Below are 17,660 nucleotides of genomic sequence, written 5' to 3' on the forward strand. Positions count from 1 at the left end.
TGCTTTCTTGGGTTACTTTTTGTAATAATACCAACAAATTATGTTTTTTTTTTTAATATTCTGAATTTAAACCATTTATCAAGTGTATTTTATGGACACAGCAATGACCTCTTGGACACTGTTTATAACATGCTAAATAAATAACATTGACACTGACAGAGAACTTGCTGTTTGGGCACAAAGTTGATGTGCAACAAAAAGTGAATAAAACCAACTGCAATTAAATATTACCCACAAACCAGTAAAAATGCAAAAGTAATAAACAAGTAGTACAATTATTTTGTAAGACATAATAAAGTACAATAAACAAAACTGATGTATCAAGCTCTGATTGAATCAAAGCTACATAGGTCTTTAATAGCACTTAGAAAAAGGCTAAGCTCCTCCGTTTGTTTTTTATGAATTTATTTATTATATACATTTAAGGCAGCATCTACAAAGATGCAGTCACTTTGTATATTAAGTCTAAGAGCATCTGGTTGACCAATCCCAATACAAACATGACATCAAATGCCAAATTAATGTCTTTTTTTGAAAAAAAAAAAGTCTATTAATAATAAACATATCTTTTTAATTTAAAGTAGATTTGAAACTATAGAGACTAGAACATCGAGGAGATCAGAAATAGACAGCAAAGGACATGCTTTTTTAGTGTTACTTGCTATATGACATGTTAAAAGAAAACAGACTGGCACTGTCCCAGACAATGATCCAAGTTTATAGAGCCATTGTGGGACAGAACCACAATTTTAGTTTTATGAACCCAAAAATGCATAACAAATAGTTTTGATCTTAACTTATTATGGTATAGATTAAAGTTGATCCACACATGCTGAATCAAGAAAGTGATGTGTATTGTCCTACAGAATGCGAAAAGTACTAATAAGGCATTGCTTTTAAGATTTTTTGGGGTCATTTCAAAGCAAACAGAACGATCTGAAGTAGAGGTGAGTGGACGTATATAAAAGTAAAAGAAACAATTTTTGGAAACTACCAAGGAATATGCAACCTTCGTTGGCAAAAAGGAATAGAGACTGGCAAGAGTAAAGTTGAATTAACAGTCATTGCTTTCAAAAATCCAGGGTTCTGGAGTAAATCTCTTTCCCTGGTAATGTCAAGGAATGTGAGTTGAGATCAGCCCGAAACCCACTCTCAGGCCAGTGCAAGTAAAGGATGTTGCTTAAGACTGCAATAAAGTGAGTGTGTGTGTGTGTGTGTGTGTGTGTGTCTGCTATCACTGGTACAGAAAGCTGAACATTGAATTAAAAGTAAAAATCAAAAAACGTTATACTGTGAATCACAAAGTTGAATGTTAAAATTAATAATCACATCTTTCTGTAATAAACAAGTAATCATTTATTGAACAATTGAGCAGGTAATAGATTGTACTTATCTTTTACAAGCTATAATCAGTATTAGGTGATTATTCTGTCATTGATTATTTATTATATGCTATGATTGTCATTGAGTGATTTGTTATAAAATATGTACTTTAAAAAGTGTAAGGCCACAGCAGAAAAGTAAAAGACAGAATGGGGAAATTGCCGTAAGAAGAGACGGTGTGGACATCGGAAGTCACTGTCTGTATCCAGGCAGTTACTAGGGTAAAAGAGAAAGTTACTTGGGATAGGAAATACCCATCTCCAAGGAGTTGCTATCCAAACACTGAGAAATCTACAAGAGATAAAAATCCTGCACATAGTGCAGCCAGGTGCTGAAACTGCAGGGGGACAAGAAACAGGGAGATTTATGCGTGCTGTCTCATGTGAAGAAAACCAACAGGACCTTGACTAAATCCGAAGAAGGAAGTCCCGTCCGTCAGAGGTTTCAGCCCGGATTGCCAAGGGGTCAAGCTCTGGATTAGAGGCGCTCTTTACGGATACAGTACTGCGAGGGTTAATCTGCCAATTTGGCTCGTCTGACAAAACTGCAGACTTTCACCCTAGGATGGTAGGAAATTAAACTCGCATTTCTCCATCTTAACCAAAATTTTATATATTTAAATTTTCTACAGCTGTAGCCTGAGGAGAAGTAAATTATTTGGGAAACTTTATGAATTGTTATTATGGCTTGGAAAATTGTATTCTACTGAAGTGATTTTAAACCTTTTCAGCTACTGATTTATGCCGCAAAGCTGTACACTGCAACATATCATAATTAATTATAGCAAAGCATAGAAAGACAATACTCTGTGATGAGTCACTTAATCTCTATTCTCACAAAGTCATGGATTCAAGGAGCTTGGTTATGTAAATATTGGGAGGTTTTGCAAATGTGGTTCAGCACAGCTTTATTAAAATATCCCCCTGAGGTCTTAATTTCCAAGATCTTGAAGAAACCAGACTGACTAACAGCAGTTCATCATAAAGTTGGGGTGTGGTCGGTCATTAACCTTGGGGCTTGAAGGATTATTTATTCTCAGCTGCTGGATAAATTCTCCTACGAGAGAAGCGGGTGAATCCTAGGGAAGACACCCGTAATTTTGTCTGGGTTAAGCAACCCACGCAGTCAGCTTATCTAAGACCAACTGTGGTGTAATTGGGTAATACCCGGGTACTGAGGCTGTTTTTTTACCTTTTGAAAGTAAACTGAAGGGAACAATTACCGTCCAACGACAGTAATAACAAAAAACTAAAAAAAAAAAAATTAGAGCAAAAAACAGTGAAATGGGTACACCTTTTAGTCAAACAAAAACAGTTATAAAAGTGGTGTCATCCACTATTTAAGAGCTTATCCAGTTGATTGAGATTGGATGCCCAGTAAAGTTACCATTTCAGACTGCACCTGAAAAGTTAATTCATAAAAATTAGTGCGCTGCTTTTAAACACTGAGTTATTTACAGTAAATGGCAAAAATTATAATTTTATTATATAAACATTGTAAGATTGCTCTTGTTTATTCATAAAAAAATGGTACTAACTTTTCAAATTGGGTATTGTCTATAGAGCATATTATTTTAAAATAATTGAAATGGAAGCCAAAAGACAATTGAGAAATACATACTCTTTTCTCCATCAGTGGTCCACACACCCAAATGAAGAAACCCTTTAAAAACAATAGTAACACATTCACTATTACAATCTACTTTTCACTATGTTAAAAGTAGTAAACACTGAAATATATACAATCAGCATGCATAAACACTTATTATTACCTGCATTGAATTGGAGAATGCAAATGCAATATGAATTTCTCTGGTTTTTGGGAAAAACATGGTTCCAACTCCCAAAATCCAAGTTAATCCAAAGAATGGAGTGAGTATAATCAGAGTCCTAGAGACAACCTTCATAACATGCCTCTCACGTTCTTGTGGAGCATTCTCTCCAACCTTTCTTGTCAACATTTTGTTAATCACCAAAAACACAATTATGAGGTTGATGACCACTATCAGAAGTGCAGGAATCAAAAATGCCAGTAGAGCTTGGGACTCATTCCAGTTGAGCCAACAGACAGCAGGTTCTTGAATGTATTCATCTGAGGGTGCGGTTACAGCTATGGTTGTTGTTGCAATGATGAGTGGTCCACCATATCCCAAAGAGAATCCAATGGCCAACATGGACCTTTCAGACAATCCTCCATGAAAGAGTATGACCAGACGGTAAAGCAACAGCAGGGCTAAGGCTAACATCCAGAAGAACAAAGCGAGGTAGAAAAAATGGATAAAAAATGTGGCTACTATACATGATGGGATTTTCAAAAGTGGGATTTTCTTCTCATCATCTGACATTGCAGCTCCAATGAAAAACCAGATGTTTGCAACCAGGAGAGACACAGCAATGTTAACAATGGCAACATGACGTAAGTAAGATGTTGTGTTCTTTACTATTCTTTTCCATAAAATAGCTTCGGTAAAGAGACATATGACTAAAGAACCCATGGATATGCCAACTCCGATGTAGGTAATAGAGTTCAATAAAGGCTCATCAGGGCTTTCAGGTGACATAAGAATAGAGAATGAGGTGGTGTGGTTGCAGTTGCAGCTGACAGTTTCATTTTCATTGAATAACAATGAACAGCCCTCACTGCTCCATCCTCCAAGACCATCAAAAAGGGTGAAGTTCCAAAAAACACATTTAGGGTTTACAAGAGTTTCAGTTGTAGTTTTAAATGTTATTGATACATTTTTGATATCTGCTTCTGGCTGAATAAGAGCAACCCTTCCGTTGATAACATCTGCTGATGAATTGGCTTCATCTCTTGCAGGAAGGACGTTATCCATGGAAGCAAATGTTATTACAGTGATTGATATGTTTGCTTCATTAGTCTTTGGTATGTTTATTTTCACTGAGGAATTAAAGTCGCCACTGAAAGTATTTGTTAATGTAGTTTTATTCAAGAGAATATAAGGTGTCCGAATGCTGAAAGATCCATTAGCAAGATGAGTTGATATTATTTCAAAAGAGTTTAACAATGAAGAGCTGGCACTTTTTACTTCTCCATTACTTGTTTTTCCTTTTTTGTTACTATTTTTGTTGAGAGTATCCCATGACTTTTTTGCATTGGCAGATGTAAGAATGCCTGCAGTTTCAAGTATATTCTACAATGGAAAAACAAAATGTATTAGATTTAAAAGATTTCTTGGAAAATGTAAATTTCAAAACAAATGCGTCACTTACCCTTGTAGAATTTTCACTTATTGTGAAGTTTAATGATGAAGATCTGTTAGCTATATTCTTGAATACATTAACAATGGAATTAATGTTGGCCGGAGACTCAAGTACTTCATTAGATTTTTCCTCAGTTGCATTCTTGAGTGCTTCTGAGAATCTTGGCAGTATTAAGTCATTCAAAAACTGTAAAAAAAGATTAGTATTGCATATTTGTTTTATTACAATATTACAGATGGTACCTTTAAAGTCACTTTTATTATCTTAATTCTTTGTATTTTTCTTGTGTATGTAAATTGCCCTGTGCAATTATTTTGGAACTCGGCGACGAACTGGCCCCCTCATTACAGAGGAAAACTAGGAGGTGCTGTGCATTGCCATGCCAGTTCAAGTCATCGCCTCACTGGGTTTCCTTTCAGAGGGAGCTGGACAACAGGCAGGGTATTTCTCAGTCATCCCTGAGCTGTACCATGCCAGCCGTTTTGTATTGGATGGCCTCATCCATATGATGCCTAGATATATCAAATTCCCCTACGCTGCATCTGAAATGCTCCGTTGATGTGTAGCAACTCATTTCTTGCCAAGAGCAAGTCTTTGAAGACGAGACAAAACACAGAATAAACCAACGAGTAAGTGGAGGAGTTGACCGGGTTTTAAAGACAGAGGATAATTATGGGAAGTGGGCACAGGTGAGTCATAACAATTACTGGCAGGTGGAGATGGGCGTGGCAGATAAACAAATGATAAGCTGAGGTGAAGTGAATAATGACATGAACACAAGAGACAGAAACAATACAAAGACAAAACATGAAAACAATGATGCTTAATACAAAACCACAAAGAAAAAAACAAAATCCAAATCCTGACACGTTGTTTTTGGTCTGTGGGAGGAAACTGGAATATCTGGAATAAACCCCCATGTGCACAGGGAGAACATGCAAACTCCATCCAGAAAGGTCCCAGGGGTTCACTTCCTGATCCTGCAATCTTCTTGCTGGGAGGGGACTGCTTTAACCACTGCTCCACTGTGCCACTTGTATATATACCACTTTGTTTTTGTCCTGCTATGGCATATCATTCATACCATATAGAGAAGATGGCTGCCTACATGTGCCAGAACAGATTTGCTCTACAAAAAGGGTATCCCAAAATGAGAATCCTAATTGCATGATTTACTTTACTGAATCAAGACTGAATCTAGCATCACAGTAGGCAGGCCACATTGTTATAATAGTAACCTGTTTGTGTGACTTTCAATCATCAGGACTGTTTGTAAATTGGTGTGTGTGTGTGTGTTGGGGGATGGGGGTAAGCATATGTGTAACAGAAAAACTGACTGTGCGTGTATGTGTATGTATATAAATACATAAATAAATTTTTTAAAAGTGTATTCATTTTATGTTGGTGTATTTGTGCTCGTGTGTCACCTGGAGATTCACAATATTTATACTAATTTAAAAATTTATTTATGGGAGGGGACAGGGCTGTCCAAGCGATTCATGCAGCTCCGCTCTATTCCATGTAAATTGGGATGTAGGACGGAAAGGTGCGCAGAAACATGCGTTCGCACAGTTTTTAAAATCTGAATATTTTTGTGTGTATACTATTTTATTTTGACGTTAGAGATAGGGCAAGGCCATGGACACTGAGGAGTACACAGGGGGAAAGAAGACAACTGTATGCCTTTGTGTGTTTTTTTTTTTTTTTTACTCTTGCTTTTCATGACAGTACGTTATATAAATTACAAGAGTAGAAGCAAACAGGCTTTTGGGGGGCTTTTTGCAGTAGATTATTATTCCATTAGAGGACTTACATTATAAGTAGTCAATTTTTTTTGTCTTCTATTTTTAGTGTTAGGACAAAATAATATATAATTTTTCATCTTCACTGCACTTTGTTGATTTTTTGTTTTTCAATTTTTAATAAAGTCTGCCTGCAAGCAGTTGACCTTTGATTGAGACTCCTGGGCTCCTTTTTGTGTCCTTGGTAAATTTTCCTTTAATTTTACTCTATACAATACAATACAATTTTATAACGATACCAATGACCAAAATGCTCTACATGTTCTCTGCCTGGTTACAGGAAAAACAAATGAGCTGAGCTAACATAGGTTTTAGGTAGCCTTCCTCCAAGATTAGTCATCTTAAAGCCTCAGAGAGGAAAGATGAAATGGGTTGGAGCTCCCTGGAGATGCACGGCTCCTAAAAGCGTCCTAATTCCCCCTGGGGCTTCCATGTGGTCCAGTTAATGATGCAGTGATTGGCAGTCTTCCTTTCTCACTTCACTTAGGATGGATTTTAATTAAAATCCTATTCATCTGGTAAGCTAGCAGGTATCATGGTAATTTGGTATCTCTTGATTTCCTAGATGGTTTTAGTAGGCGGAAGTGAGGCTAGTTAGATCCTTCATAATCACTGACAGGAGAAAAAAATGATATTCCATACAGTAAACCTCACCATCATTGCACAGTGCTACAGTAAATATATAAATTATGTGTAGCCTACTGTCATTTAAATACCACTGACTTAATTTGTAAAGGTAGTTGACTTGCATTTTTATCTTTAGTTCAAATTTAAATTTTTTTTGTACAAAAACATTAAGTGATCTGTGGACCTATGTAGTTAATGTAAGACAGATATTAGATTTTACTTTTACAAAATAGAAAATGAATTCAAAATTATTTTGATCAGACTACACAACAAGTTACACCACATCAAATGTTTTAATTTCCGTCTTCCATTTTGTAGAAGTATCCCTATATTCTGGTTCATTTATGGTCACCAACAATTTGTGCTGTGCAGGTTGTCAAGGTAATAATATCAAGTTAATAATAGTAATCTGCAAATTTGTAATCCCATTGGGATGATTTAAAACTTTAAAGAACAATACATGTTGCAAAAAGGGTACAAACAACTACCATTACTTTTGAAATTATTAATTGGTGTCAGGAATGCCAGAAAAACTAGGCTACCTCAGACTGAGTGAGCAGCTGGTGAACAACTTTTAGGACACAGTTGTCTTGTATATCTCCATAGCTGTGATCTTTCATGCAAACTGCTGTCTTATTTCCTTCCTCATCATCATCACAGGGCACCACAGCCAAATCACCTTGCAGAGCATTACCAAATGTTTCATTTGAACAATGATGACCTAAAGAAAGACGATTTTCCAATTAATTTATAACTAAATAAAATGTGTATTAATTGTACAAAATGCAGTTTTTGTTGGATTTATTACTTACCCTTTGACGTTACTACCAGTGTGATTACTTTGTTGAAATTTGTGTTGTTTTCCACATGACAGATGATACTTTCGTTCCTATCTGAGCAGGGATCAGAGACTGAATAGTTATAGGTGATTTTCTGACCTGTATTTGAAAAATGTTGAATTAGTGCAGTTAAATAATTTCAGTCACAAATTCAAGTTTTTGTATGGTATTTCACACAAATATAAGTAATATTGACTTTTAACTTGTTTTGCTATCCATAGACTTCCTTGTTTCTTGTTTCATGCTTACCTGTATCATTCGAGATATTAAATTTAACCTTGTAAGGACTGTTTACAGAGCACTGAAGTGTCACTTTAGAATTACATTTCACTGTTGTTCTGACTGGGTTCACATAAATGAAAGGTTCTGGTTTGGACTTTATGTTTCTGCTTTGTTTGAAGGTTGCATTGCCTTCCCTTAGTTTACATACATATGTTCCTGAAAAAAAAGGCACAGACACAAAAATATTAAATTCTGAAACCTAAAATTAAACTTCTTGACCAAAGCAGTCAACATGCATTCTCTACATCACTGGTCCCAAACCTTTTTAGCTCCACGGACCGGTTCATTATCAGACAGTATTTTTATGTCCTTTAAAGGTGTGGTGGATAAATACATTAAAATAAAATGATACAACCAGCATTAAAACGGGGGTATTTTTAAAAACATTTTAAAACGCAACTTTGTTAGTTGCGTCCTGGTATTGCATTATCAACATGAATAACACCCTCTTCTCCCCCTAATGTTCTATGGTCAATATAGCAATGTTTAAACATTCCCTTTAAAATAAGATACACCACAAATATTAAGTGCACAAAGAAAACAACTCACCATAACACCAAATCAGTGGGAGCCCTGTGCATGTTTCTCAGTAACGAGACGGTCCCATCTAGGGCTTCTAGAGACATTTGTTTTTTACTAATTTTGCTGCTTGTGGGTTTGTTTTTAGCGGTAACCACTAGCAGAACAAATCCGAGCTGGGCCGGGAGCAGGGCAAATGACCGGGCCCTTTATACTCAAATAATAAAGCTCATGATAACATCATTTTACAACACACACATGCCCGCAACAGCAGGGCTTACAAGCTTCGGCAACTGTGTCATTTTGTACATGAAGCATAAAAAAACCAAGAGAACAACAAAAACATTAGGCTACATGGTCACTAATGATTTAACACAAATTCAAAGCAGTTCAGCACCACGGATCCCGATCGGATCATTGACCCCCACTTCATCGATTTCAACTGTATCAGTAGCGTTAAAGTTTAGTAAAACTGGCACAGCGGCCCACATGTTCACAAACAGTTTCAATATGAAGTAATTTGGGCCCACTCACCACTATTTGAAAGGCATACGACGAGCCTTGTGCTCCGCGAACTTGACCCAATGCTGCGTACGTCCATTTTCTCTGCTCTCTCGTTCTCTATGGATAACATTGCATAGTAGCCCAGCCACTTAGCTAATATCCACTTTTTTCTCTTTCTGCGGTAAATCATCGCTATACCGCCATGCTGGCAGTTTTGGCGAGCCCAAATCCAATTAAAAAGTCTGGTTTATCCCCAGGACGACGAACAAAATATGTGTCCAGTTTTATAACTTGGCTTTTCCTTGCTCTTGTTTTTTTCTTTTGTTTTCGCTTTGCTGCTCTACTTTTTTGCTTATATAAAATGCCACTCATGTTAGCTTAGTCTGTAAAAATACTCCAACTAGTTTGCAATCTGTTGCCAAACGACTGATGATGACGTTGGTGTACGAGTTTTACCCAAAATACACTTGGAGACAATATCTGCAATCCACTTGTAAATTTGCATGTCATAAAGTTACATGTAAGAGTGAAAGTAAAGCCAGTCATGCAGCACAATAGTTTATTCCATATTTTACACCTGCTACACCTACTTAAGTCAGTCGGTCTTGTAAAGTTTTTAGCAACTATGACTCAATCTGGCTGGGGCAACCTATATAACCCCTATATAAATCTGATACACAGCAGCACCTCTAAATACATTCACGGAAGGGTTCACCTTCTCCAATTCCTCAGGTGTGTTAGAGGCTGGGTTCTGTGAAGGCCTGCCTTCTATCTGGGACCCTGGGGCTTGGTGTGGTAGTGATGGGAACAGCAGCTCCTTTGAGTGAACTGAATCACTAGAATCAGTTCATTAAAATGGTTTGTTCAAAAGATTTGTTCACCAAATCCTTCAGTTCACACAGTTTATTAGTTAGTCAGCTAGTTAGTTTTATTTGTTTCTTTTTTGCCATACACCATAAAAGGTGCCCTGCCCCCATGGGCTTATAAGACATACAAACATATTTCAAAGATGCAGAGAGAGACCAACATCAACATCCTTCAGACAGAAAGTGTTGTTCATTATACAAATCCCTCCTCGGCCGTAGTACGTTGTTTCTGCGCATGCAAGAATCAGCGGTTCGTTCAATGGTACGGATCATAGACAAAGACAAAATAAAATTCAAACTATAATATGTTCATCTTAGTTGTGAAAAGTTATCCCCTGAGCCCTGACATCAACAGTCCAATGATTTGAACAGAAATAAGCTGCGCAGTGCTGAGGCATCTTCTGCTCTTTTGCTTTAACCAAATAAGAAGGCTGCCCACTCCAAGATGGCGGCCGTATTTCCTGTGCCCCTACAGCCCATGCGGGGTCCACTTTTTATGATGTCTATCACATCTTGGTGGCAGTATGCTATTTCTGCACATGCGCGAATCAGCAGTACCTTTACTGAGTAAATCCCTCACGGCGCACGCTGCTGTGCTGTATAGATTTATGTCATGAGTGAGTCACAGAACGCGGAAGTTCCACACCCACTGAACTCAGCTGAACTAAGTAACGAATGAATCAATGAATAAAGTAATTTGGTTCAGTTCATTCACTCAAAAGATTTGTTCATTTGAACGACTCGTTCATGTACGACACAACACTAATTCAGACGAATGTAGTGGAGAGAATCGGGTCATTTTTTAAAATAAATGTCGTTCAGACTCCAAAAAACAAAACAAAACAAAAAATCGTAAAAACTGTAAGTTAAATATTCTTTCTGTGCCGCCCAGTACCAAATGACCCACGGACCAGTCCGTGGCACGGGGGTTGGGGACCTCTGCTCTACATGTTTCAGTCACTGTTGATAATGCTTGCAAAATGGAAATGTGTCTCTGGCATCATTTTCATTTTCTGCCTTCATGGAATAGAGTACTTATTGTATCCATCTTTACTCTGGTGCAGACCCCATTATAGGCTTTAGTAATTATTCCAGCAGCAGATGGTTTACATCCACATGGTCCCTAAAATTCAGATCCCTCAGAACACAGTCCACCTATCTTCTCTTCACACGTTATAACCCACCATTATAGGTGCTATCCTTTGGGGACATGAATGGTCCAAGACGTCAATCCTCATTCTCTGCTGAGATTTCTCAGCAGTAGTTAAAATTGCGAGCAAAGGTTGCTCTTGTTACCCTGGAATCATGCAGTTGGTTGGTAGACTCACTCTAATTTTGGCAAAACTGTTTCTCCTCAACACCAAACATGTCCCTGAACACCTTTGCTGATGCCTTGTTTTACTTCTCTTTTCAGAAATTCACTCTTGTCTCTAGAGTCTGGAACTAACCTAACACCAGTCGTTTTCTTGTCTGCATCTCATCTAGCTGATCTTTCTATTGCTTCACAGGAAGCCATCCTTAATAGCCTCACACTTCAAACACTGTCCACTTAACAGACGGGCTGGAACTGCTCCAAGACTTATGCAGTGCTCCAAGTATACTTTCCTTAAATTGACATCAAATCCATCTGTCACTTCATTTTTATACTCCTTCCATCCTAAAAAAATCATACATTCACCATCCAGACCTACTGGTATCAACTACTTTAAACTGGTTACTGGCATTCACTGTCCATTTATTTCTCAATGCCACATGTCCATGTTTGTCAAAGGGATGCAAAGAGCTTCAATCAAACCCTGCTGTTCACATTAGATCTCCTTAGTTGTTGCATCTTTACCTTGTGCTCTGGCTATCTTTTTTCCCTCTGTCAACCTCACATTAGAATCCATGTAACTACTGGCCTTGTTTGGCCCTGAGTTTGCATCAGCAATGTCAAATGTCTTTTAAACATTTTAAGGCCTACACAAGTCTCACTAATATTCACTCTAAACAAGTAAACATAACCAATAGGGAATCTTTTTTTCCATTCATACCATCTGTCTAAACTCATTCCTCAGCTTTTATGAGCATTTTTTTCAAGCCAACTTAAAAAAAGTATCTTTGACTTTTCAAATTACATTGACTGCTTTTCCATTTCTTTTGTAATGATTAGTCAGGATAAACCATTTGTGTGATTGCAATATTTTTGTGTTCTAACACAAATATTCACAGCCACATTGTTATAACAACTTAGTGGAATAAGAAAACATCTTGGCATTACTTGGCATTACTTGTAATTTACTGTTGGCTACAATGTACAAAATTTATTTCTTACCGTCATTCAATGAAACAAAATTTGGCACAGATAATATTGATGTTCCAGTGGAAGTATTTTCTTTTTTTATAACACTGCCATTATTTGTCCACTCTACATACGAGGTTGTAGTAAAATTTAGATAATTTGGTGGAGGGCCACATGTGACAGCCACGTTTTCCCCAGGAAATATTTCCGTTGGATTCACCTGTAATTCTGTCTCACCTTCATATGACACAAAGAACAGAGAATGATTATACAATTGTCTTTACATACAGATCATATATTTATATATATGTGTATGACAACATAAATACGACAATCAAAACATGCCACAGACTTGGTTTTTCCTTACTCTCAAATTCCCAAGGGTAATGTTTTCCCACTTCATTTAATATTCCAGCTTTTATGCTTTTAAGTTGTGTATCATCAACAAAAGGAGCACTGAAGCTATATTCAGCAATGGTACTTCCACTACTGTAGAACAGAAGTAGATCTCAATTAAAATCTAGTGACAAAGAGTGATACTGGGTCATACTGAGCAACATAAAAGGACATTCTCCATACATCTGGGAAAAAAACAGGTTAATCAACAAATGTTTTAAATAGTTTACTGTCAATACAGCAACTAAACTAAGCAACTAAAACAGAAATACTAAGTCAAAGTATACATATTTGGATATGGTGCATATTAAAGTGTGAGTCAAGTAAATTTGTATTGCATCTGTTTAGACACCCTGATGGTTTTCCATAAAACCCCACTTTAACACTCATACCAAGTTGCACAAAATGACATTATTCTTATATAAAGGAGGGTTGAAATATGTGCCATCTTATTAACAGAAGATCTGCAGAGTGACTAGGGGAAAAATGAATATCTTTGTGGCTTTTTGTTTAAATAATTAATTAGCTGGCTCACTAAGAAAACAATGCAAGCAATTAAAACTTTTAACCTTGCAGTTCAAAAGCAGTTTTGAAAATGTTTCAGCAAAATGAGTGTTGAAACATTCAGCTTATAGGTTCACTGCTTTGTCTGGAGATAAACAACATCACTTACTGAAGTCGTAAGAAGTACAGTATTTAAACCAATGTCACAGAAATGCAAAAAGCTGCTATTGTGTCAGAGTAACTGGGTATTTTGAAAGACTGTAACAAAAACATTCAGTGATAGCTAAAGGTTAAAAGCCTCCACTTCCCCCTCTGGGATTAATGATTGAAGAAGCCACAGACAACTGAAGAGCTGCATTTACAGGGTCTGAGCTGATGTCCATACAGTTCCCATGTGGGCTGCGTTCAGCTTTAATGTAAATTATCTTGAGCGAAAGTGTTCAAAATTCTGAAAACTAACCATACCATATGGCAAAGCTGTTAGAGAGAATATTCTTAATGAATTTCCTTAAAAAGTTGCCATAATGAGTTTGAATGTGTCTGAAAATCAGAATTTCAAATGAACTAGTAATGCAACAAGCAAATAAGGTAAAAACTAAATTGAAACATACAAACAACTTTTATTTATCCATATGATGTAAAACTGAACAAATTATAAATTCTTAAATTTTTCCACAACTTTACCATTTAAAAAAATAAAAAATTGAGATAAATTTTTGACTTACCTAAATGTTAGATTCTGCGCAGAACAATTCTGTAACACAGTTCGCTCACAAGTTGTTTCAATCTGTTGGACACAATAACAGTCAAACCAGGAATAAATATACCTTTTTCTGCATTTGGTTCAACGACACTGATAAAACTGAGAAGCGAGGACAAAAAATTTAGGACTTACAGAGTTTTTAATGAAGATGTAAAACTTGTCACTCTGAATATTATATGAATCATTAAAATCCTTGAGCAGGGTAAAATTCTGTTTATGCACTGTCACCTTTGGTGATTTGGGTCCTGAAAACACAATGATAAAAATAAACATGTCAGTATCAGAGTTATTCATCAATAAATGTTTTCTGCAAAACAAAATAATAAAAAATAAACAAACAAACAAAACATAAAACTAGATGTGCAGATTTTATTCAGTGTACATTTCTTGTGTCCATCTGAAGAGGCTGGCACAAACGCATTCATCCTCCCGTAAACCTTTGGGTCATATGAACCCAAAATTACAAGGGCTTCAGGAGGGTTAAGATGTCATATAGGTTAATCTCAATAAATGAAAATATTGAAAGGTTTATTTATTTCAGTAATTCAGTTCAAAAAGTGAAACTCATATATTGTCAATATGTCACTCATATACTGATTCAGTAATTCATGCAAAAGGAGTGACGCGTATCCTGTGGGATCTAAAGGCAGTTCTTACACCGAAATAAATGAGTGCCACTCTCTCTCTCCTCAGTGCCAGAACACGGGGGACTCTTTAATTGTCACATCTCATTGTCATCATAAAATCCACAAGAATCCCGAACCGAAGTATCTTTGAAACTGGGCGTATTTAAACAGATGAACTGCACTGGTGTCTATTACGTACTTCTGACCATTTCGTGATTGGTCAGAAGTTTACATAACTCCTACGACACTGAGTCCTGCTCAACCCAGCTACAAAATAGACCCAGTGTGTTTCCTGTGTTCCAGGAAACATCTTGTTATCACCACCACTGTTCCATGAAGAACACTCTTGACATTTGAACAGAGCTCCTTTTCCATATTTGGTGAACTCTGCAGTCTGCAGCTGCCTCTAAGTTAGAGAATATAATACACTTCCACAATCCACAATTTTTATGGCAGAACAAATAAACTGCAACTGTATTTTGATGCTTTTTTCAGCCTTCAGAAACAAGGACCGTTACAGTGAAACACACATTTGTTCCTAACATGTCAGACTTTCTTTTGATGGGAAAGATGTGTTTGTTAGTGCTGTGGTTATCACTAAAAAAAAAAACTGTAGCGACAATGTAACAGACAATTCAACCTGGAGAGACTCACGACAAAGAAAAGCTGCAATTAAATAGTTTTATTTGACATGAATGACATGACGTTTTTGGCGCTCGGACCCTGGCAGAAGAGGTGAGTGCCGTCAATAGCAATGCGCTTCGATGAGAAGCTCACGTTGAGAATTAGAGGCGTCTTCCCTGGGCCGGACACTGGTGGTAGAGGTCGGAGAGAGGAAGGAAGCTCGAAAGAGCTGGGAAACTAGGGGTGGTGAAGGGGTGGAGGTGGGCTGAAGTTCAGCAGGTGAACGGATGAGGCCATGATGGAAGTCCTTTTAAATGAAGGCTTGCTCGCTGATTGGATAAGACGGAGGCACAGTCAGATGCTGATGGGCTGAAATAGAGCCACGGTCTGATGCTGATGGGCTGAAGAGGAGGTGCACTGCGCAACGATTAGATGATGCAGGTGAGGCTGGAGCAGGTCGTCCAGTTTGAATTTACGCCTAGGCTTCATTAATATACTCTGCTGTGTCATGTGTGATGACCGCCTCTAGTCCACTAGGTGTCATTGTTCTTTTCTCTTTCAGGGAGCAGGTGGATGGTTTAGCTGCCTGATTAAGGACACCTGGGCTGGTGTTAAAAGCCAGCTTCCAGCTGGTTACAGCCTGTGTTTTTGGTTTGGCCTCCAGAGTAGATCTGGTTGGAGTGGGCGGCAGTGTTTGTTCACTTCTTCCTCAGCTTGTGATGGTTCATTGAATAAAATGTTTTCACGTGGAACGGCTCGTCTGTCTCCCATTTTTGTCATGCCCGGTTCAACGGGTGTGACACATGAAAGATGAACTTCACTTGTGTCATTTTGTAAAATCCTTCATTTATTTATCAAGTCCATTAACACGATTAATTCTGCTGTCATCATTACTGTAAAAAAATATTCGTACAAACCCCAACACACACACACACCCTAAAACACAAAGTCAAGATAATCAAAGTTCTTGATCAAAAAAATTGTTCTTTGCAATGAATAAATAGATAATACATACAACTAGCTTTGATGATTACTGTAAAAATACAATTCCCCAGTCCAACTGAAGAAGCTGACACACACCCCCACACACACACACACTTCCATCCCTAATCAGACCCTCCAGGATTTTGCAATGTTGCAATCGCAACTATTAACGCAAAATCAAGCAAATCCTGCAAAATCGCAACTTTTTGCAACTTTGCCCAAAACACTGCAACTTTACCCCAATATGTATTGTTTCTAAAGTGATTCGCCACCGTTTCTGCGGTCTAGTCTCTTCTTTGTGGGTTTGTGTAGTGTGGAATACAAAACCCCAAATAACTCATGAAGAAGACACATGACGTCACATCCTGTTAACATCAGAATGCCGGGAGCGTGCAGGAGCAGCGATCGAAGCGAAAATGTGTGCTAATGCTTCACATTTGCCCACAAAGATTTCAGCAAAGGACCGCGCAAACCAGTTTCCTACCCAGCTGCACAAGAGTGGGGGGAAGCTGTTTTGCACGTCCTGCAGTGTAATCATCACACATAAACGCAAGTTATCCATCGACAAACACTTTGTGTCTGCAAAACATGTGAGGAGAGCTGCAGAGGAGGGACAATCCAGAAATGGTCATGAATGTCAGTTTATAAGCTTCCAAAGTTCTCAAATAAAGTCCCTTTTCAATGTTTGTTGGTAATTATCTTACAAAACTAGTAAGTATTTTTGGTTTATATATTAAAAGTTATGGTTGTTTATGGATTTTAGTAAAAAAAAAAAATTGCATCTTTTCATCGCAACTTTTAGGAAAATGCCCCACGAAATCAGACATTTTAGCCCGCAACAGTCACAAAAAATGCCTGCAAAATCCTGGAGGGATTGCCTAATAGGTCATACCTCTGGTTGATGTGTAAACTGGTGTTGTGAGCAATTCTGTGGACAAAACAAATAAATAAACAGCAGCAGTGACAGTCTAACAGACGTCCTTTATCATAATTTATCATGATAGTACACTTAGTATTAAACTTTCTTATTAAATGTTTTGCCATAATATTGTTAATATAAATAAAAAACAAAATTAGCTTTGAAGATTAATGTCAAAACACATGTCTAGTTTCTGTTTGAAAAAGTTAAAACACAAATCCATCCCCATCATGTCCTACCAGTTGTTGATGTGGGAGGTGGGGTTGTTGGTGTCACTGTGAAAATACATGAAAAAAATAAAAAAAACAACCAGTAGTGACAGAATATGAGAAAAAACTGTTTCCTAATCTCCAAAGAATTTATTGTCTTATTGTGTAGTCTTTTAAAAATAAATTACAGTGAAAGAACACTTTAAGTAATGAAATAAGGTAACACAGTAAGTATCAAAGCAATCTAGTAGTAGTGTAGTACCTTGTAAAAAAAGCTGTGGTGTAAAAGATGTTCAATTTCATCATTT

The 17,660-nt window shown here is 37.2% G+C and overlaps 1 protein-coding gene across 1 annotated transcript; it reads right to left on the bottom strand.

The window, feature by feature from the left end:
* Positions 1-7: 7 nt before the first annotated feature.
* LOC108245459 (adhesion G protein-coupled receptor F5-like) lies at positions 8-17,413 on the bottom strand. The gene is made up of 13 exons (XM_025009605.2): positions 17,383-17,413; positions 17,117-17,152; positions 14,123-14,235; positions 13,953-14,014; positions 12,695-12,816; positions 12,361-12,564; positions 8,125-8,313; positions 7,849-7,974; positions 7,579-7,757; positions 4,617-4,793; positions 3,155-4,537; positions 3,004-3,045; positions 8-2,784 (listed from the first exon to the last, which is right to left on the bottom strand). Exons 9-13 carry the CDS (start codon positions 7,654-7,656, stop codon positions 2,731-2,733), a joined length of 1,734 nt encoding a protein of 577 aa, XP_024865373.1. The 5' UTR covers positions 7,657-7,757; positions 7,849-7,974; positions 8,125-8,313; positions 12,361-12,564; positions 12,695-12,816; positions 13,953-14,014; positions 14,123-14,235; positions 17,117-17,152; positions 17,383-17,413; the 3' UTR covers positions 8-2,730.
* Between the last annotated feature and the right edge of the window lie 247 nt (positions 17,414-17,660).

Source organism: Kryptolebias marmoratus, linkage group LG19 (genome assembly GCF_001649575.2).
Source record: "Kryptolebias marmoratus isolate JLee-2015 linkage group LG19, ASM164957v2, whole genome shotgun sequence".
NCBI classification, from domain to species: domain Eukaryota; kingdom Metazoa; phylum Chordata; class Actinopteri; order Cyprinodontiformes; family Rivulidae; genus Kryptolebias; species Kryptolebias marmoratus.